This window comes from Pristiophorus japonicus, chromosome 20, assembly GCF_044704955.1.
Source record: "Pristiophorus japonicus isolate sPriJap1 chromosome 20, sPriJap1.hap1, whole genome shotgun sequence".
NCBI lineage: Eukaryota > Metazoa > Chordata > Chondrichthyes > Pristiophoridae > Pristiophorus > Pristiophorus japonicus.
Window position 1 is genome coordinate 67,198,136 of NC_091996.1, and position 21,533 is coordinate 67,219,668.

The 21,533-nt window shown below is 46.5% G+C and overlaps 2 protein-coding genes across 51 annotated transcripts in view; one reads left to right on the plus strand and one right to left on the minus strand.

The window, feature by feature from the left end:
* LOC139232756 (uncharacterized) overlaps positions 1-20,231 on the minus strand; it is a 192,850-nt gene extending 172,619 nt beyond the window's left edge. Inside the window, exons 1-4 of the mRNA XM_070863259.1 lie at positions 20,090-20,231; positions 13,211-13,310; positions 12,201-12,293; positions 5,344-5,447 (exon numbers count right to left, since the gene is read on the minus strand). Of these exons, the coding sequence (XP_070719360.1) occupies positions 5,344-5,447; positions 12,201-12,293; positions 13,211-13,310; positions 20,090-20,231 (439 nt within the window). The remainder of the gene's footprint in view (positions 1-5,343; positions 5,448-12,200; positions 12,294-13,210; positions 13,311-20,089) is intronic.
* LOC139232545 (heat shock protein DDB_G0288861-like) overlaps positions 1-21,533 on the plus strand; it is a 990,854-nt gene that overhangs the window by 3,785 nt on the left and 965,536 nt on the right. The gene's annotated exons all lie outside the window — the stretch shown is intronic.

Sequence of the window (21,533 nt, forward strand, 5' to 3'; positions counted from 1 at the left end):
TACATCCCACTATCCTCTCCCGCCACCCTAACCTCTAACAAAACATTTGAGTATTTCACAGATTTCTTTATCAGGAGAATAATTACCATCATTTAAGCTGCCTTTGTTGCTTTTTCCCCATTCCCTTTGCCCACAAAGCCAAAATCCTCAGACTACCTCCACTCTAGCCTTGAACTGCAGTCTCTCGTCTCTCCTTTCTTAACATTCATCAAAGACTACATACAGAGCACTGCGTGCAGTTCTATGTCTAGAAACTTTTACGTAGAGAACTTCCCAGAATCGTGAGCGATGCCTATCTAAAGCCATTCACCGTATCTCAACTTGAAGTTAGCCAAAGATCCTACGCAAGATTGCTTCGTATCGCCCTGGCTCTGTACTTGCTTAAAAGTTGGTTAACTTCTAACATAGTCCAGTTCTGGTGAAAGGTCATTGACCTGAAACGTTAACTCTTTCTCCATAGATGCTGTCTGATGTGCTGTTTCCAGTATTTTTTGTTTTTATTTCAGATTTCCCGTATCTGCAGTATTTTGCTTCTGCAATATTGTAAATGATTTGCCCTTGTAATAATATACCATTTTCTGCTTTATTTTTGCTGTAACTATGCTTTAAAATGGCCGAACTTAACAACTGACCAAATTCTTATAACCCAGTGTACCTTGCAAGGTCAAGAGATCTCTTTGTTGAACTTTTGCAGCTGCGAACATGTTTATCATAGATAAAAAGTCCTGGGAAAGTCTATGAAAGCAGAACTATTCAACCAGTAACATCCTCAGACAATGGAAACTCCAACAACATTGTATGGAGAGCGAAGCTGCCATTATGGTCAGCTGGACTAATCAGAATAAGTGCTTCAGCCCAGAAGAGAAAACAATCTAACCAATAATGAGCAACTCCAATAGAGCCGTCATGGCAAAAGGGAAGCATGTACATAAATAAATGCAAGCTCTTTGTTATGTTGACCAGCACAACAAGACATGACAGACCTACCCCTGCTCAGCATCCAGAACATGATGGAATGCTGCTTCCCCCTTGCATGACGACGAGGAGGAAGATGATAAATACAATGCACCATGAGCTGCTCACATTGCTGGCCGAAATTCCAGGGATGCCCTTATTAATGCAAGGTTCACTTTGGTTTCATCAGTGGACCTATGTCACAGCCACATGCAACGGCCACTCTTCCCACTCTCACTGCATCCCCCCCTCCGCCCCACACCCCATGCTTCAGACACCAAGCAGTCCTGCAAACAAACAAACACCCCTTAAATGCCCCTCTCCCCGTTGCTCTCCGTTAATTCATGTCATCCTTCCATAATGAAACAACTTAAAAGGCGACTTGTCACTTAGCAACCAAGAATGGGTAAGATGGGAAAGTGGTGCAAAAGAATATTTATGTGCTTTAACTAAACAACATAAATTAATCAACATAACACTTTCTCATACCTCCATGTGCATACACTTGTGCAACTACAAGACCTTACTCTTCCTTTTCCTAGTACTCTTATGTGGTGCAACGCTTGTGACTTGAGCAGAAGTAGAGGCAGGGCTGCTCAGATCCTTGCTCTGCTGAGATGCTCCTGGCCAATGACCCCTGGGTTTTGAGAGCCCCGTCAAAGTTTGCTCCACATGCACCTGTGCAGGGACAGACTTGGCCATCGGGAGATGAGGCAGTATGTGGACTACTGATGGTGGGGGATGGTGGCAATGGGTGAGAAGTGGAAGCGCTTTGAGGGAGTCCCACTTCTATGTCCCCTTTTGCCATCATCCCTCTCGTGGCCCAGCCACATTTCACTGCTACTGCTGTGGTAGAGAGTACTTTGGTGCAGATCAGTGCGGCGTTGTAAGGCCAAGGATAAGGTATCTGTCATCTTATTTAAAGCAGCCTGCATGTTGTCATCCTGAGTCTGCATGGCCGTGGTCAAGGCGTGCATGAACCCATTTGCGCAATTGATATTTCACAGAGCTAGCCACTTTATCCGTGGAAGAATACATCATCATAATGTCCTGCAACATCAACCCATTCATGTTTGAGGTGGACTTTTCCATTCTCTGCAATCGTGGTCAGTGTGCTTGGAAAGCCTGTCTGCATCTCACATTCTCTGCTGCTGCTCAATGATTCTGCTTTTCATTGATAGCCTGTGGGGTACAGAATTTGTTAAGCTGAGCTGAGCAGAGCTTGGAACCGGCTGCACCCTCCAACATGGACTCTCCACTGCTGTCCCTGCCACCACCATCTGCTCTTGCTCACTTGTGAAGTGTGAGTCACCAGGTGAAAACCCAACTATCTGTCTAAGGTCCCACCGAAGTGTGAGTAACTGCGCTGGTGCATATTAAGCATAAGTCCTATGATGGTGCACCCTCAGAAGGATTCAGGTGCTCAGAAATCATGGTCCTCGATCGCCAGCAACTTCTGCTGCACGTATGATGGCCCTGTCGGAGATATAATGCATGAATTAGTACTGGCAAGGTAAGCATGTTACAACTTATCCTTATATGATGATCATTTTTTTTACTTGCTGTTGAAATCAAGTTAACGTGACTGAGTACCGTATGACATGGGTTGCTAATATTTAGTTGTCACCAGGTAATTGAGTGCTCCACTGGCCAAAAATGATGAACTCCACTGATCTCCAGCGCCACCTTCTTTGCACTTTTTAACTTCCAAATGCGTGGAGGCCCACCTTAATTTCTCTCCCACTCCCTTGTGTTCTGTGCTCCCTTCTCCTGTAACAAGGAAAGAACAGACCTATGAGTGAATGTGTAAATGTAGATTCTTTTCTCTCAATCTGGTTCAGTAAAATTACTGAGTCGAATACCTCTTGTGCTTTGAACAAAGCAGTCTTTATTTTACCGGCCGGCAAGACTTATCAGACAGAGGATATACATTCTCGATCGAGCGTACACACTCCCTACGGATAAGTGAAGTTACATCGTAAAGCGACAACAGTTATACATTCTCGGCAAAAGATAACAAGATAGGGCTAGAGTGACATCCTAGTTCAACCTATCTCTTTTGATCCCTCCTTCCCTTCGTCCACTCATAAGCCGACCCAAGCATGGTCCGATTTTAAACAAAGATCTTCTGTCAATGTTTCAGGTTAATAACATGATTTAATAAGACCTTGAGGTTTTACTGCAAGCTGTGGGTTTTGTTTCAATATGTGTTAGTGTTGTAACATTTCGCAGTCTCGAGTCTGATGTCATGGCTATTCCTCCATGAATTGTTTGTTAGCTTATACTGTCCCTATACAATTCCCACGTTCTCAACTTCAATGTCTCTATACATTTTAAACATTCACATTTGTAATGGCATATGTTCACCTGATGGATGCAGCGCATTTGGTGAGGGCGACTGAGGGAGAGGCATCAATTGCATGAGGGTGAGTGGGAGTGGTGGATGGAAAGATGGGGATGTGAGGAAGTGCACAGCAAGAGAAGGATAGGTTGGAATACAAGGTAACTGGGTGTGAGGTGTTATGTGATGGAGTAGGCTTGATGAGGCAAAGTGAGGGGTTGGGGTGATGCGTGCAGCAGGATGTAAATTAATGTACGACTGCACTCCCCTTTCCCCATCTGGTTAGGTCATTGAAGCACTTGCTGCGCTTAATCTAGGAGCGTGGCACTACACTCCTGCTGCTGACCTCCTGGGCGACCTTCAGCCATGCCTTGTCTGGCAGCAGCAACTTTCTATCTCCCATTGCTGAAAGAGTATGGGCTCAATTTTCCCCAATTATCTGCACCATTTTTTTGGCGTGCACCGGTTTTTTGGGGAGTAAAATAAAAATCTCCAAGTTTCCCCAAAGTTTCTGCGCCAGCGTAATTCAGTTGGATACGATTTTTTTGCATCATTGCAGGCCGCAACCTGGGGCTAGAACCTCCATTTTGTTTGCATGCTTAACACCCACTTAACGCCCATTTTACCACTGAAATGACTTATATCGACCATTCTGGCACAAAAGGAAACTGATGGGCTTTTTTAGGAGACATATCGCCGAGCGTTATTTTCCCAATGGGTTTAACGTCGAGAAAAAATTTCACTGCCCGCCCACTTTCTTTGGGCGGAATCAGCAGAACGGGCGAATTCAACGCCCATAATATCGCCCAGTGTAACTTTCCGCACGGAATTAACGCCGAGATTCAGTATTAACGGCCGCCCACTGTTTTTTGTTGTAAAGAGCATATTTACCTAGTGGCCATGGAGATCGTCCATCTTCAATTTCACCACTTCGCGCGCACATCGCCCACAATATCGCTCGCTCAAAAGAACCACCCACAAAAAGTGGAACTAACCGGAACAAATGCCAGCGGTGTGGCTGGCATTTGTGAAATCCCACTCTTATATGAGGAGCTGATATCTGAAAGATTTGCCTGAAGTTGTATTTAACCCTTTCATGGTAAGGAATCGCCAGTGGGTAACGGTCCAACTATCTGAGACAGTGCACAACAAGGTTATGTTCAATAACAAAAGTTTAATACCAACATTGGTCTGAAATCATAAATATTACAGCCAATAACACCCAACCCCTGCCCACATCCCACTTTTTCCACTATTGACATAAATCACATGTTCAACATGTCCAGCAACACAGAATACAAAGGCAAAGCAGGAGCGTGGTCCCCAGCCCCCATACATTGCAACAAATTGCATACACTCAGATGGAGATATAACACAGCCATCACCTGCGCACATGCACCTCACTTTCCTTACCTCTCTCCTTCTCCCCACCTCTATCCTTTCCCCTCCTTGCTCCACGGCACCTGGCCGAGGAGCTCCTCAAGCAGTGCCTCATTGGGGGAGATGAAGGCAGATGCAGTCGTTGCACGGGTATGGGAGCAGGGGGGTGCCGAGGGGACAACATTCTCTGATGTAGAAACAGGATCTTGGTGCTTGCTCTCATCTATCGTTCACAGTGGTGGTGCAGAACCTAGGGGTGGAGTGCCGCGCTTTGGGACCACTGGGAGGGCTGTGGCAGCAGTGTTCCTGGCAATTGCATCCAGCGACCCCGCCATGCGCGGAATGTACTTGGTCATGGTGGCCAGGTGTCGGGATATGCCCCCCAAAACTTTGATGAGCTGGTCACCAATGTCTACAGTCCTCCTGGACAACTGTACCATCTCTCCGCTGTCATGTTGCGCTCGTGGAACAGACCTGCTGCGTCCACGGGGTTGCCGCTGTCCTGGGGACAAATGGGACTCCCTGTGGAGAGGTGCTTGGAGCTGGCACCTCCAGTGTGGAGGCAGGAATGATTGGCGGACCAATAGATGGCCTTGGGGTAGAATGGGTTCTGGAGCGTGGCGATGCAGGTTCTTCGAAGTCCGTGCTCTCATCTGTCGAGAACAGACCTAGCGGATTGATGGGCGACAATCTGAGCTCCTCAGAACCAGAGTCTGCTGACTCCTGTCCCGTGCCCCACCTTCTGGCCTCTGGGGCCGCGTTGCTGGCTGAGCTGCAAAACACAAATGAGGTTGTTAGAGGAAAAGGGGGTGCTAGGGTGACAAGATGAGTCCAGTGCTACACACAGCATATGCACAACAAAAGCACCGCCGCTCACAAAATCATCGCACACATTACATTTCATGATCATCAACACATTGTGCATTGCAATGGTTTTCATTAGGCCAGTATTATTTCTATGACACTTGGAAATCATCTATCATATATGATTCTTTGGATACGAATTGGTGTGGCATCTATTGACTTTACATCACGCAGTGGTGTAAGCTTTACTCATGTGGCATCACTTCAAGGTCTGCAGATGCATCCGTGGCTGTCCGGGGGTGCTTCCCCATGAATGCTAGCACTCGCTCCTCCATCTCTGTCATGTCGCTGGGGACTGGTGGCCCCCCACCTGTTCGCCTCTGCATGGATCTCATCGTTGATAGCTTCTTCTGTAAAAGGTCATAGGACGACATGGCATGAGATCATTGCGTGATATCATTGCTAGGTACTGTCACCAGACACTGATATAACACATAACCGACAGATGTAATCATGATTATTATCATTCTTTACTTAAAGACGTACACCGTGACCGCAGGCTTTGAGTAAAACATTCCCGGTACTCATGACTGTTACAAATCAAATTATATAAATACATAAGTACATGTAAATCAATGTAATACTTTTGCGGAACCCACAAAGTCGTTCCAGCGTTTGCAGCATTGGTTGCCCTCACGCACCTCGTTGGTCACCGACGAGACCACCTCTGCTATCTCGTTCCATGTCCTCTGATATGCCTTTGGTGTGGGCTTCCTTGTGTCAAATCACCCCAGCGTGACTCGACCTCCTGCAGGAGGGAGGCATTTGCCTCATCCAAGAACCTTCTGGTTCTTTTGCAGCCTCCAATGTGCTCCTCTCCCACCTCACTGCTCTCTCCAGCATCAGTCTCCACAGCATGCTGTGATGCCTCCTCCTCTCCCTCCATTATAGGCAAATTCTGTTCGATATGTGGCTGGTAACTGCTACTTTTTGTTTGCTTACTTGCTGTGAAGCTCTAAAGTTTCCCTCCTCCCTCCCAAAGCAGCCACACCACACCCAGCTGCGCCTTCAGTCCCTCTGAGCTCCCTCTCTTGTGTCTCCTCTTCTGCGCATGTCATGGTGACCCTTGACTTCCAGAATCGCAGGAATCTAGCGTTGCCATTGCTAAGGACGGCCACACTTTACGGCAGAAGGTCAAAAAAATTTAACGCTACCACCCATTTCATATTGCTCACGGTAACACCCATTGAGAATGGGCGAGAAGTCGGCAATCTGAAAACCCTTTTTTACTGCCCACGCCAGAAATAACGTCCATTTTTGGGCGAGAAGCACAAAAGTGGAGGTTCTAGCCCCTGATGTCTGCGCCAGTTTTTCAGATTTAAGCAAGTTTGGCCAACTTACATTTTTCTTAGGATGGCGTATGTGACCACTCCCAAAAATCCTTCTGGGCACTTAAAAAAAATCACGCACATCACAAAATCGGCGCAGAAAGACGCCATTGTTTTTAGTCAAAGTTTTGGAGGTAGTCAAGAAGGCAGAAAATATGCATCATAAATCTTCAATTTTTCAAAGTCAAAATGGAGAAATTGGAAGTGTAATGCAATTCTTAAATTTTTGATTTTTTAAAAAGTACCACCCCACCAAATGAAGCCCAGGGTGACGCTGCGACCCTCGAGCCCTGTGTGGAGACGTTCGGTGGTGGAGTGGTACTTTGAAAAAAATCAATTGTGCTTTGTTGTCCCAAATGTCTTCATTGAATGCCTAGCTTCCCGTTCTAAGCAAGCCTATTGCGTATGCGCAGACCAGGGTGTGGTCCATACTAGGGCATCCACCTTGGAGAGAGAGAAGAAAGAAAAGGTGCGAGTGCTTTGTCCTGCTATTTTGAGGTTGTTGCAGAGCTACAATTTAATTATGGGGGCAATATTGACAATGCCATACCTCATGCAAGTCTTCTGCATGATGATGCTGCGGCGGAGAAGATTGATTAGACAGCATCACCTGAGGAACCTCTGAGCACGTAGGACGATGGGCAGGAGGCCTTACCGACATCGAGTATATCGAGCCAGGCGTTGATACCTGCACCTGAGTGAGGCAGACTGTATGAGAAGGCTGCATTTCCACAAAGAAGTTGTAGCCGAGATCTGTGAGTTAATAAAAGCAGACCCGCATCCTAGAAGTATCAAGAGGACTGCTTTGTCAGTTGAAGTAAAGGTTACAGCTGCACTTTCATTTTATGCATCTGGATCATTCCAGGCCACAACTGGGGATGTGTGCGCCATTTCTCAACATGCAACACTTACCTGCATTCGGCAGGTGACTGCTGCACTATATGCCTGGAGGAATGATTACATAAAGTTCCCCATGACCACCCACCCCACCCCCAGGCAATGCGCGACAGGGCTGTGGACTTCTCCAGGTTTGCTGCCTTCCCCAAGGTACAGGGCTGCATTGATTGTACCCACATCGCCTTGCAAGCATCTTTGGAGGATTCAGATGTACAGGAACAGAAAAGGCTTCCACTCCATGAATGTGCAGCTCATCTGACGACATGCATCGCATCATGGTCGTTGATGTGAGATAACCTGGGAGCACCCATGATGCATTCTTCCTACGTGAGAGTGCTATATCTGCCATGTTTCAGCAGTAGCCAGAATCATCATCATCATAGGCGGTCCCTTGAACGAGGATGACTTGCTTTCACACCAAAAGGGATGAGTTCGCAGATGTTTCAATGAAGGACCCGATATTCCAGTCCTGAACTCCAGGGGTGGAAGATGCCTGTGCGTGGATTTTTTTAACATGTGGTGACCGTTGCCCAACAGCCATCACACTGGCTTGACAGAGCTAGGCCTTTATCCAGTTGCAATAGTTAACCAGGACGACTGGAGACCTGCTCTGCTGCATGGACCTAGTAGGCACACCTATCGCAGTGTGGGCTGGCCCATGCTGCCCCTGAGCCTTTGGCTCTTCTGGGCCCTGTACCTTCATTTGTCGCACCTCTGCCACAATCTCTCGCCGCTCCTCCGCCACAAAGCATTCGCCGCACCTCCGCCACGATCTCTCACCGCACCTCCGCACCAAACATTCACTGCACCTCCGCCATGATCACTCGCCGAATCTCAGCCACGATCTCTCACCGCTCCTCCGCCCCGATCATTTGCCGCATTTCTGCCTCGATCTGTTGCCGCTTCTCCGCCACGATCTCTCGTCGCTCATCCGCCCCGACCTTCCCACTCCTCTGCTATACCTGGGCCCTGCCAATGTTCCTGCCCACGCTCCAAATGGTGACCTGGGTTTTGATGATGTCACCTAGTCGCCCACCTCAAAGTCGTCGCACACTTGGAGCAGCTCGTGCTGAAAGTTGTAGTGGCATGCTCCAGCTCTTTTATACTCCCGACCTGCGGCATTGTCCTCTCGCAGATCGAGGTGGCCCACGATGTTGCAGGGGCCTACGCTTCAGCTCTTTTATCCTCTCAATCTGTGTATTGGATAGTGGCTAGCATTCATGGTACTGAACATCAAAAGACAGCGCCTTCAGGAGAGGGTTGGGGAAATTAAAAAAAAAAAAATTGCATTTGGATCGCGTCTTTCATAACAATCGGACGTCCCAAAGTGCATTACAGCCAATGAAGTAATTTTGAAGTGTAGTCACTGTTGAAATGTGGCAGCCAGTTTGCGCATAAGCAAGCTCCTGCAAACAACAATGTGATAATGACCAGATAATCTGTTTTTGTTATGTTGATTTGAGGGATAAATATTGGCCAGGACACCGGGGATAACTCCTCTGTTCAAAATAGTTGTCCACAAATGGGGAGAAAAACTGAAACAAAAAAGGATAACCATTGCCATATTTACAAAATCTAAGTCTTTACAAATGAAAGTCTGGAATCAATGAATTAAATAACAATTTTTTTTACTCTTGCACTAATTGAACACACGGCATTACACAAATATCATTCAGCTGGAAAATACGGAGGCTCAACCTCTTCAAATTTTACAGGATCAGTTGGTGAGAAAGTAAACACTGTGATAATGAATCTTTGCTAGATTAAAAATATTTTTCCTGTGGTCTCTCAAGGTTATACATCGAATAACAATCTATGTACAGCAACCACCCTAATTAACAACCAAATGTTCAGCATTTATTTAATTGTTCTGAATTATCTGACAGTATCATAATTTTATGCAATTACATCCAGCTCGAATTACTTCATTCGTGTAATTTTAGAAATTTTATTACATTACACATACCTCAAATGCCATACATAAGAATTAGGAACAGGAGTAGGCCATCTAGCCCCTCGAGCCTGCTCCGCCACTCAACAAGATCATGGCTGATCTGGCCGTGGACTCAGCTCCACTTTCCTGCCCGCTCCCCGTAACCCTTAATTCCCTTATTGGTTAAAAATCTATCTATCTGTGACTTGAATACATTCAATGAGCTATCAGCGCACACCGTTTAAACCTGAAAAAATTGGAGTTAATTGGCATATGTTACAATTGTGGATCCCATTTGTTGCTATCACATAACTCTCAACGGTGGGCTATTGTTCTGGCTACCCTTGGATTCATCATCATCATCATAGGCGGTCCCTCGAAACGAGGATGACTTGCTTCCACACTAAAAAAGGATGAGTTCACAGGTGTTTCGAATGAAGGACCCGAACTACATCCTCAAGGGTGGAAGATTCCTGTGCGTATATTTTTTTTAACGTGTGGTGGCCGTTGCACACCAACCACCACACGGGCTTGACAGAGCTAGGTCTTGGTCCAGTGGCAAGGATTAGAACTATATTGACCAAAAGAAAATACAGTGTGACTATATTTTTGTAACCGCACGATACCAAGTTAACTCCAGGAAATTGACTCCAGGCATTTTTACACTTGCCCCAGTTTCTGAAAAGTCTGTTTTGATTACAGCTGTCTGATGCCTTGGGACATTATTTTGCGTTAAAGGGGCTATAGTTGCATGATGTTGTTGTAGAGACAAATTTGAAATGTGTCCAATGCACACATCCCAATCAAAATTAAGCACACAGGGGTCAAAATTAGATTATTCCCAGAAACAACCAACATGAAACAGTTATCTGGTTACTAACTATTTATAATTCAAGGTTCCCTGCAATTTTTTTTCTCGTGCGCGGGCCCTGTAACTGGCTGCGCAGCCTATTCAGATCTTCGCGCACTTGCAGTTATTCGTATTGAAAGGCCGGAGAGTGGCCTATGCGGGACCTCCAGACACTGCGTGGCTGCGCAGCTTAACGGGAACATTGGTCTTGTTGTATTTAAAGAAAACAGTTTTTTGCGACCATCTTTCCCATCCGTTTTTTAGGGCAGAGCTGGTTGCTGGGGGACAAGAGTACGGCCTCGCCACCTGACTCATGACGCCCCTATGCGTAACCCGGATGGAAACTGAGTGGGAATACAACATGTTGCACATTGTGATGCGCAGCATAATAGAGAGGACCATTGGCATCATGAAGCAGTGTTTCCAATGTCTGGAAAACTCCCCCGAGATAGTCAGTTCACTGTTGTGTGCTGCATGCTGCATAAGTTAGCCATCATGAGGCAGCAGCAGCTGGTAGCAGAAGACCCACCTGAGGCTGATGATGAAGAGGAAGATGCAGATGATGAGGAGGAGGACGAGGAAGCCATGCAACTACCTGAACCCAGAGCATGACAGCGGAGGAAGGCCATTGTGATCCTTTAACAATTGCTCGAGCCTTGCGCCAGCAGCTCATCCGTGAACGTTTGCTGCCTGAAGGCTTGGCCACAACTATTCGAAATGGACCATGTTTACTGTTTGGACCTGTTCTGTAATGTTGTGTTGTGTTAATAATGGAACAAATAATTAAATAATTCAGTTATAATTTAAAATATATATTATTCACAATTTTAACACTTGTTTGTACTTAACTTTAATAAAAATATTCTTGTATCAAACTTTAAAATATTCGGTTAAGTTTGAAACTTGTAAATTTACATCACTTACAAAAATCTTTTAATTTGAGCACAGTTATAACAGTAACAACATCAGTAGCAAACAAAAGCTGCACCCATCTTTCCTCCACCTTATTCTAAGACTGCCCGCAGCGCTTGGCCTTGGTGACTCCGCCCCTGTCTGTGGGCTGAGGCGCAGCATTTCTGGGATTGGTACCAAGCTTCTTCTTTCCAGCATCTTGGGTAATGAGCACTTCTTGTAGGGGGGTGTGGGCAGGCGGTAATGTGGAAGGCCCGGCTTGGGCCTCTTCAGAGGTTGGTCTGGGGATTGGAGTGGGAGTGGTCTGTTGATTCCGTCAATGGCCATGGGGTCTGGGCGTGTTCTCTTATTGCAGCAGCTACCTCTGACATTCCCTCCCTCATGTGCCCCGACAGTGTCTCAACTATCTCCGACATTACCTCACTCATGTGCTCCGCCAGCATCTCAACTACCTGCGACATTCTCTCCCTCATGTGCACCGAGAGTATCAGCTACGTGCGACATTCCATCCCCAATGTGCCCGAACAATGTTCCCATTTCTCGTGAGTGTTATTACTTCTCCTGACCTTCCCGATACCTCATCCTAACGATGGTGTCCAGGAATGATCGTGTAAGGTCAATGTTTTCCCCACTCATTGCCATCATCTGAACCACATTTGTTACATCCTGCATCTCAGAAGAACACTGTCGAGCTTTCCTTCCCCCTCCTCACCCTTGTAGGGTGTTCGTTTTCCACTCTACTTTGATTCATAGACCTTGGGAATTAGAGGAAGGACTCCACATAATGCAAAGTTTAGCTTAAACCCAACTGTTAATTTATTGCACGAAAAACAACTAAAAATTACAGAACAAGACTTAGAGATTGATTGAAGACATACAATCACCCATCCAGCCAGTTGCTGCTGTTGTCAATTGTAGGCTCGTGGAACTAGGGAAGGTGTTGGGTCCCAGCTGCTGCTTCATGGACCTGCTGTTCTGAGGTGTTTCTTCGACCTGTTGCTCCTCGCTGTTTCTTCTCCTTCTCGTTCTGAGCTGTTGTTCTCAGCTCTTACATATGCATCCATTTGATTAAACATATCTCCTGCTGGGCTGTTCAGTTAATGTGTCTGGATGAGTCTTGATGGCTGTGATGATGGGTCTGGATCTGTTTGGATGGCCACAATTTGCAAACAGAATCGACAGGGCAAAAGATAACTCCTTATTCAAAAATGCATACCTTGTGGGATCCTTTGTTGTCCTGGGTATTCTCAGACTTGTAGTCTCCATAGGGAACTGGTTTTCCCCCTCCGGCCAATTAATCCATGGGCTCCTCTGCTTGATTGTATCAAATCCTTTGTCTCGATGTTTCATTGGGTCTTGCTCCTGACCGCAGAAATTGCATTAATCAGTTATGAGTCATCACCTGCCCCAGGTTGGCGCTCTTTTCTCCTGCCCAACAGTCCCAAAGGTTTGTTTTAAACCGTTTTAGTCCATGGCCTCTTGCTGTGCCTCGATCGTGAAAATATGTAACCTTACACCCTGGGTGTGACTCGCCGCACCCCACTGGAACCCGCAGCTACGGATGGTGGGACTCTGGTTGAGGCTCGCTGCACCCCACTAGGACCCGCTGCCTTGGACAGTGTGAAACCAGGAAATGTCCGAACACTTGCACCACTTCAGAAAGGGGCTGGCACCCCAATAGGTGGCACCAGCACCTCCTCCAGAGTGATTGCAAGAGTGGGGGCTTCATCCTCCCCCTCATCCACATGCACTTGGTCTGGAAGGTTGGATTGGAAGATATTCTCTTCAGGCTCATCCGCGTCTGAATCTTCTTCTGCATGGCTTCAGCTTCGTTAGGGTTCGCCTCTAGTTCTGTAAAATATAACAGAACAGACAAATGATTAGCAGCAGAGGAGGGGGCAGGGTGGCACGAGAAGGCTCACACAGCGCAGGCAGCCGGTTCATTGGAAGGACCATGATAAATGATAGCACATTGCATCAACCGAAGCGCAGCTGAAGGAGACATCCCCATGAACCAAAGCATGGCTAGCCCGCGCAGTGCTTAACATTTAGCAAAGCCAGACTCTGGAATTTGCAGGACTTGCCCTCTTCCTCGAGTGTGGGCCCAGCTTGTGCAGTGGTGGTTGATTTTCTCCAGGCAGGACCTATCAAAGCAGCGATCCTGTCTTCCACGGATGTCAGTGGGTGAAGTTTTGCCGGGCCTCCTCCTGTTTGAGTTCTCTCTCTCTTGTGGGCCACCTTCCTCTGCAAAGTTGAAAATATAACTTTTTAGAGAGAGTCTCTTTCTGCTGGGTGGGACATACAGATGGTCACATTTACAATTGCAATTCCAGTGAATAAATGAAAATATTACTTACACCAACTGCTTGACCAAGGTTCTACCAATTATTTTTGTACTGTCCTCCGGACCTCGGGGTGGTCAACATTGCACAGTAATCTTGTGAAACTTGGTTCCAGCGTTTCTTCTTTTCTTTTGGTGAAACTTACTTGACCTCTGCTGGTGTCCAGCTCGTGCCATCTGGCCTCAATTACAGTAACTAGGACCTCCACTTCATCCTGTGAGAAAATCTTGGTCCTTGAGCCGTGTTGCATATTGCAGCTCCGATTTTTTTTTTTCCGTTCTGAATTAAAGTTCTCACACAGAACTGGCTCTTTAAAAATAGCTGAATGCAGACCGGGACGTGCACTGGGCATGCGCGCCCATGCCAATCACATGAAAAATGTCTTTTTTTTCCCGCGCATATGCAGAAGAGGAAGTGGGGAGAGGGGGAGGGGGAGGGACCTCATTTTTTCGGCGCAGACATTATGCTCCACCCCCCACCCCCAAAGCTAAAGGACAGGCTGCCGGTGCCAATTTCAAAAATTAGAATGGGGAAACGTTAACGTTTTTTGGGAGGTGTAGTCGGGGCTTAACTGGCTTAACTCTTCAAATATGCCAAAAAATGGCATTGGGGATAATTGAGCCCAATCTCTCTGCGACTCCCCACAGCAGCACATCAAGGGAGGCATTGTTAAAGTGGAGTGCAGAATTTGAACATCCTAATTACATCTTCTATGATTGCTGTCTCTGTTCCAAACCTCTTGAGTCCTCCAAATTGCATTTTTGGATTAGCTGGAGTTGAAATTGCACCATGTGCAATGTTCTCTCTATTTTATTTTTGTATTGAGCGGGCCAGGAACTCCTTTGAGCGCGATCTTTTCATCTGTGATAAAAGTTGCTGTTGTTTTAAAATTTGCTAAGAGCAACAGCAACCATTTAAAAGCCTATTCAGGTACAATGTCCCGAATCTGGAATTCCGAAAACCGGACATTTTTGATGCGGCCGAGATGGCAACATCGGGCGGTGAGGGACAAGGAAACCGGTAAAAAAAAAATGCAGTGTCAGAGGGCCGCGGGCAGCGAAGAGGGCCAACAACGAGGTCCGAAATCTGGCAAAACCCAAAAACCGGCACGGATTCGGCCCGAGGTTGCCAGATTTCAGACATTGTACTTGTATACAACGATGCCATATTATCAACCCATCGTCTCAAATCATATGAGAATCAGACAAGGCTCTATACAAGTTTAACATAACTTCTCTGCTTTTGAATTCTATTCCTCTCGAAATGAGCCCCAGTGTTTTATTTGCACTTTATAGCTTTTTTTCACCCTGCATTGTGACTTTTTATGATTTATGAAGCTATACCCCTAGATCCCTTTGCACTTCTACCCCATTTGGTCTATTATTTGCCAAGGAGTAGGTCGCCTCCTTATTCCTCCTACCAAAATGCACCACCTCACACTTATCTATATTGAACTACATTTGTCATTTACATTCCCATTCAGCAAACTTGTTTACGGTAGAATTAATTAAAAGCTTTTAGTTCATATACAAACTCTTTAATAAAAAAATACTTGTCAGAAATGACTCGGATACAAAAGAACTGCATAATAATGCACCAACACTTCAGAAACGGCTAGATATTGACAAACAATCCAAAAGCCCAAGGTCAGCTGAAAGATGCATATCTATTCATGCAATTTGTATTCATTTTAAAGTTTTCAACGTATTAGCCCATCCCTCTTGTCATTATAACAAAGGTTGTACAAGCAGCAGGAGCAGCGGCTTTTCTATGGTGCTGACATGCTGATGTCCACATGAGTGATTAGAATATTAATCACATAGTAACCAGACAACCAACAAATATAAAGTGCTGTAGTTCTTTAGTTCACAGTATTAAAAAGAATTGATCAAAAATGGGTATCTGTATTTCCAACTTCTATCACTTCCATTAATAAATGATTTCTTGAACCAGCACACACAGCATGTAACATATCAGAAATGTGTGCAGAAAAACACATATACAATTTAAAAACAAAAAGCAGGAAAAGCTATGATTTAACAGAAATAAAAATTCATCTTTGTTCCTGGACAGGAGAACTAATTGGACATACTTGGAAATGTTTACTAATATGTTGATGTAAAGATGTTAAGTTATGCATTTCACTTCTAATGGTTTTCTCTCAAACATTCTCCACAATATTAATCCCTGCTCTTATCAAAAGTGTTGAATTCCTTTTGGGAACTTCACAATTAAATAGTGGGAAACAAACTTCATTGTACATTCCATTTTTAATCTCCTATTTTAAACATTTATACCAAATCAAAATTGTACATTATGAGCTTAATTCAAAGTATTTTCTGTGTCTTTCTCAATAAACAAACAGTAGTTTCTTCTAAAGTAGCTTCCTGCAATTTTTATACATCTATACATAATTCATGTTTCTATTAACATTCCACTAAACGTTTAAGAAGAAATCTATATTTACATTATTGCTGGGACTTTTTAGGACAATAGAACAACAGACAGCTGCACTTCCCACCACAACAGCAGGTAAACCATCGTGCCACTGAATGCCAGGAAAATTAAAATCATCCACCAGACAAATGTGTAGTTTTATATTAAAAGCATGAATGATCTGTTTGCATAATAACTCAATCACGTTCAAGTGTCTGACTCGGGGGGCCTATAACAATTACCGATGATTAATCCCTGTCCGTGAGCTTGCTCCACTTGAACCCAAATAGCTTCAGCTGTACCTGATGAGGCAATATCAAGTCTCTCCCTCGCTGTTAGATTCTCACTGATTAAAAATAGCAACCCCACTTCCTCTTTGACCTACCCTATCCTTTCTGAATCCCTTGTAGCCCTTTAGGTGAATTTCTGTGTCATAATTTTCATCTTGCCATGTCTCAGAAAGACACAATGTCTAAATTCTCCAACACAGCATAGGATTGCAATTCTAACAATTTGCTTCTAACACTCTTTGCATTTACATAAAAACAATTTAAAGATCTCCCATTGTAATGTATGTACCTGTGAGTATGCTCACAGGTTTGGAGAGCTGTTGAGGTGCCAGCCGTGGCTCAGTTGGTAGCACCCTAGCCTCTGAGTCTACAACCTCTAAAGGTTATGGGTTCAAGTCCCACTTGCCCTCAAAAAATCTAGGCTGATGTTCCAGTGCAGTACTGAGGGACTGTTGCTCTGTCGGAGGTGCTGTCTTTCAGATGAGATGTTAAACCGAGGCTCCATCTGTCCTCTCAGGTGGGCATAAGATCCTCCAGCACTATTTTGCAATTTCTGCGGCTAGGAGGAGTCCGTGTTCCATGTGTATGTACAGTGTGTGAGGTTGCAGCTCCTCTTCCACTATTTGAAGGGGCTGCTCCTCGATTTTTGGCTGCACTTCAGTCCCACGCTCCTGATCTTTGGGCAACTGGTGCGGAGGGGAGCGGGCAGGTCGGAGGGCCTCCTCATAGGACTGCTCCTGGGCCTGGCCAAGGTGGGCATTAACCGGTCCAGGCAGTGGGCAGTCGAGTCGTTCAGCCCGACTGCCTGCCTCTGTGGCTACGTTCGCGTCAGGGTGTCCCTGGAAATGGAGCACGCAGTGTCTACTGGTCCGATCGCAGCCTTCTGTGAGAGGTGGGCACTGGAGGGACTGGAGTGCATCTTCACCTCCGGGAAGATAATTTTAATTTGATTTGGCAAGGTTCCCAGTTGATTTGGAAATATGTGGGTTCTATTGCCCTTACTAAAAGGGGGTACTTGATTAAAAGCTCTACCTAAAATAGTTGTAGAGCTGTTGAGTTGTGAGTGGCTTAGCCAGTCGTGTGATGTTCACAAGACTCAATAAAACCCCAGCCAGTTGGGTTCAGGGGATCACGATGAGGCAGGTGGTTGTGAGCCTGGTGGATGAACTGATAATGTGTAGTGTGATTGTTAAACCTTTGTTAATAATCCAGCTAGTTCTTCATAGCAATAAACCAGGTAGTTCTTAATAGCAATGTGTTGCTATGAATTCTTAAGCAAAGAACTCATGTAGCAAATACATTATAAAATGGCGATGAGGATGGGAATTTCTTCAAGAAGAAATTTTTGGTGCAATTTCCTTGTCCGGCAACATGATTCCTGAATGAGCGTCTGATGGTACCAATTTTTTTGTGAGTACTGAACAATGTTGAACTGACAAAAAGAGCTTGTGGAAAGCCATTTAACGTCATTAACGCAATTGAAGATTATTGAGAGTGATTAACAGATATTGAGCTAAGTAGCAATATGGCTGTGACAACAAGTTATGTCAGTAATTTGGGAGCCTTTGACAAGAAGGCTCTGTGCCCCCCTCTCTTTCTCTCTGTGCCCCCCCTCTCTCTCTCTCTCTCTCTCTCTCTCTCTGTGCCCCTCTCTCTCTCTCTTTCTGTGCCCCCTCTCTCTCTCTCCCTGAGCCCTCTTTCTCTCTCTCTCTCTCTCTCTCTCTCTCTCTGTGCCCCTCTCCCCATCTCTCTCTCTGTGCCCCCCTCTCTCTCTCTCTCTGTGCCCCCCGCTCTCTGCCCCTTTCTCTCTCTCTGTGCCCCCTCTCTCTCTCTGTGCCCCCCTCTCTCTCTGTGCCCCCCTCTCTCTCTGTGCCCCCTCTCTCTCTCTGCCCCTCTCTCTCTGCCTCCCTCTCTCTCTCTGTGTGCCCCCTCTCTCTCTCTCTCTCTCTCTGTGCCCCCTCTCTCTCTCTGTGCCCCCTCTCTCTGTGCCCCCCTCTCTCTCTCTGTGCCCCCTGCTCTCTCTGCTCCTTTCTCTGTCTCTGTGCCTCTCTCTCTCTGTGCCCCCTCTCTCTCTGTGCCCCCTCTCTCTCAGCCCCTCTCTGTGCCCCCCTCTCTCTCTCTGTGCCCCCCTCTCTCTCTGTGCCCCCCCTCTCTCTGTGCCCCCCCTCTCTCTGTGCCCCCTCTCTCTCTGTGCCCCCTCTCTCTCTGTGCCCCCTCTCTCTCTGTGCCCCCTCTCTCTCTCTGTGCCCCCTCTCTCTCTGTGCCCCCTCTCTCTCTGTGCTCCCTCTCTCAATCTCTCTGCCCCCCTCTCTCTCTCTGCCCCCTCTCTCTCTCTCTGCCCCTCTCTCTCTGTCCCCCTCTCTTTCTGTTCCCTCTCTCTCTCTGTCCCCCTCCCCCCCTCTCTCTGTCCCCCTCCCCTCTCTCTCTCTACCCCTCCCCCTCTCTCTGTCCCTCTCCATCTCTCTCTCTCTCTCTCTGTGTCCCCGTCTCTCTCTCTCCCCATCTCTCTCTCTCTCTGTCCCTGTTCCTCCCCCTTGCCCTCCCTGTTCCTCCCCCTCGACCTCCCTGTTCCTCCCCCTCGACCTCCCTCTCTGCCACTCGGCCTCTCTCTCTCTCTCTCTCTCTCTCTCTCTCTCTAATGTATGTATGCCTGGGTTTACCTGACACCAGGGGGATCGACTGTCGGAGGTCGTTGGGCCACAGACACATACTTGCATCCCTTGTACATAAAGAAAGCCTTCATGTTTAATCCTCACTTTGAGAGCTAATAAAGTAGAGTCAGGTCACACCTGATTGAGTTCACGGTACTAAGCCTTTTGAATTATTGCATACGCAACATTTTCATTCCCCCCAAGATCTTGGTATCAGTCCTATTTACAAATTGAGATGGTCCAGGGCTTTCCGCTACCTAGTTGATCGTCTCAGTTCAATTCCAGATCTGGGTGAGCTCTCCGAGTCATTCATGACTTGAGGCTGGATAGCCGATCTAATGGGAGTGGCAGTGTCCATGTCGGGGATTGAAAGTCCAGATTCATTGACAACAGCAGGGTCTTCTGATGGCTGAATATGAATCGGTTGGTCATTGATGGTGTCTTCCTCAAGCTGTTCCAGTTCGTCTGTGTGCCGCAATTTTGTCTGATCAATGTGCCTCCTGCATGTTTGCCTGACAATAAGCACCTTGTTACCCTCCTTGGCCGTAACAGTGCCAGTGACCCACTTGGGGCCTTGACCATAATTTAGCACATACACAGGATCATTAATAGAGATGTCATGTGACACGGCAGTGCGGTCATGATTCCACTGCTGATGTTGACGTCTGTTTTCGACATGATCGTTAAGATCAGGGTGGACAAGCGAGAGCCTGGTCTTGAGACCTCTTCATCAACAGTTCAGCAGGGGGGAGCCTCGTAAGTGTGTGGGGTCTCGTCCTGTAACTAAGCAGTGTGCACGACAAGCGAGTCTGCAAAGAACCGTGAGTTACGCGTTTCAGGCTCTGCTTGATGGTTTGGTCGGCCCACTCCGCTTGACCATTGGACGCGGGTTTGAATGGTGTTGACCTTACGTGCTGGATACCATTGAGTCTCAAACTCTTGAAACTCAAAACTCGTGAAGCACGATTCGTTGTCACTCACAATGATGTCGGGCAGACCATGAGTGGCGAACATGGCACGAAGGCTCTCAATGGTGAATGTGCTGGATGACATGATTACACATTCTATTCATTTGGAATACGCAGCCACCACCACCAAAAACATTTTGCCCAGGAAAGGACCTGCATAGTCGATGTGGATCCTCGACCATGGTTTGGATGGCCACAACCACAGACTTAGCAGAGATTCCACTGGTGCCATTGCTTAACTGCATGCAAGTGTTGTACTGATGCACACATAACTCCAAATCAGGGTCAATGCCAGGCCACCAAACGTGAGACCTGGCAATGGCCTTTATCACAACCCGTACTAATCTCTCCCTGCCTTTCTTGGGCATAACAACATGATTACCCCACAGCAAACAATCAGATTGAATGGATAGTTCGTCTTTGCAACGGTTTTAAGGTTTGGTCTCATCACACACTTCCCTGGGATAGAACGACCAATCACCACTAAGGACACAACGTTTTACAACCGATAAGATTGGATCTTGGCTGGACTAGGTCCTAACTTGTTGAGCAGTGACAGGCCCCCTTTCACTCTCAAAGGCATCCATGACCAACAGTAGGTCTGTGGGCTGTGGCGTTTCCACCTCCGGCGTGGGCAACGGTAAACGGCTCAATGCATCGGCATAATTCTCTGTGCCAGGTCTATGGTGAATAACATAATAGGCAGATAATGTCTGCGCCCACCTCTGGATGCGGGACGACAAGTTGGCATTGATACCTCTATGCTCTGAAAACAAAAATATGAGCGGCGTGTGATCGGTTTCAAGCCCAAACAGATACTGGTGCATCTTTTTAAACTCCATATACGCAGGCTAAAGCTTCTTTCTCTACCATGCCATAGACTCCTTCCGCTTTAGACATGCTTCTCCACGCATATGCAACGGGTTGTAGTTTGCCCGACTCATTGGATTGATGGAACACGCAACCAACCCCATGTGATGAAGCATCACAGGCCAATACTAAACGCTTGCATGGGTCATAATGTACCAGCAATTTGTTGGAGCAAAGCAGATTTTTAGCCTTCTCAGGCCCTGCCTTGAGATACACCCCAAACCCAGTTGTCGCCTTTTCTGAGCAGCATATGCAGTGCTCTAATAATGTGTTCAATTTAGGTAAGAAATTACTGAAGTAGTTGAGAAGATCAAGGAACGAATGCAGCTCCGTCACATTCTGGAGTCTAGGTGCATTTTTGATGGCCTCAGTTTTCGAGTCCGTAGGCCTGATGTCGTCTGCAGCAATCTTCCTTCCCAGGAATACGACTTCCAGGGCCATAAAGGCGCACTTTGAACGTTTCAGCCTGAGCCTCACTTTGTCCAGACGATATCAAACCTCTTCCAAGTTGTGCAGT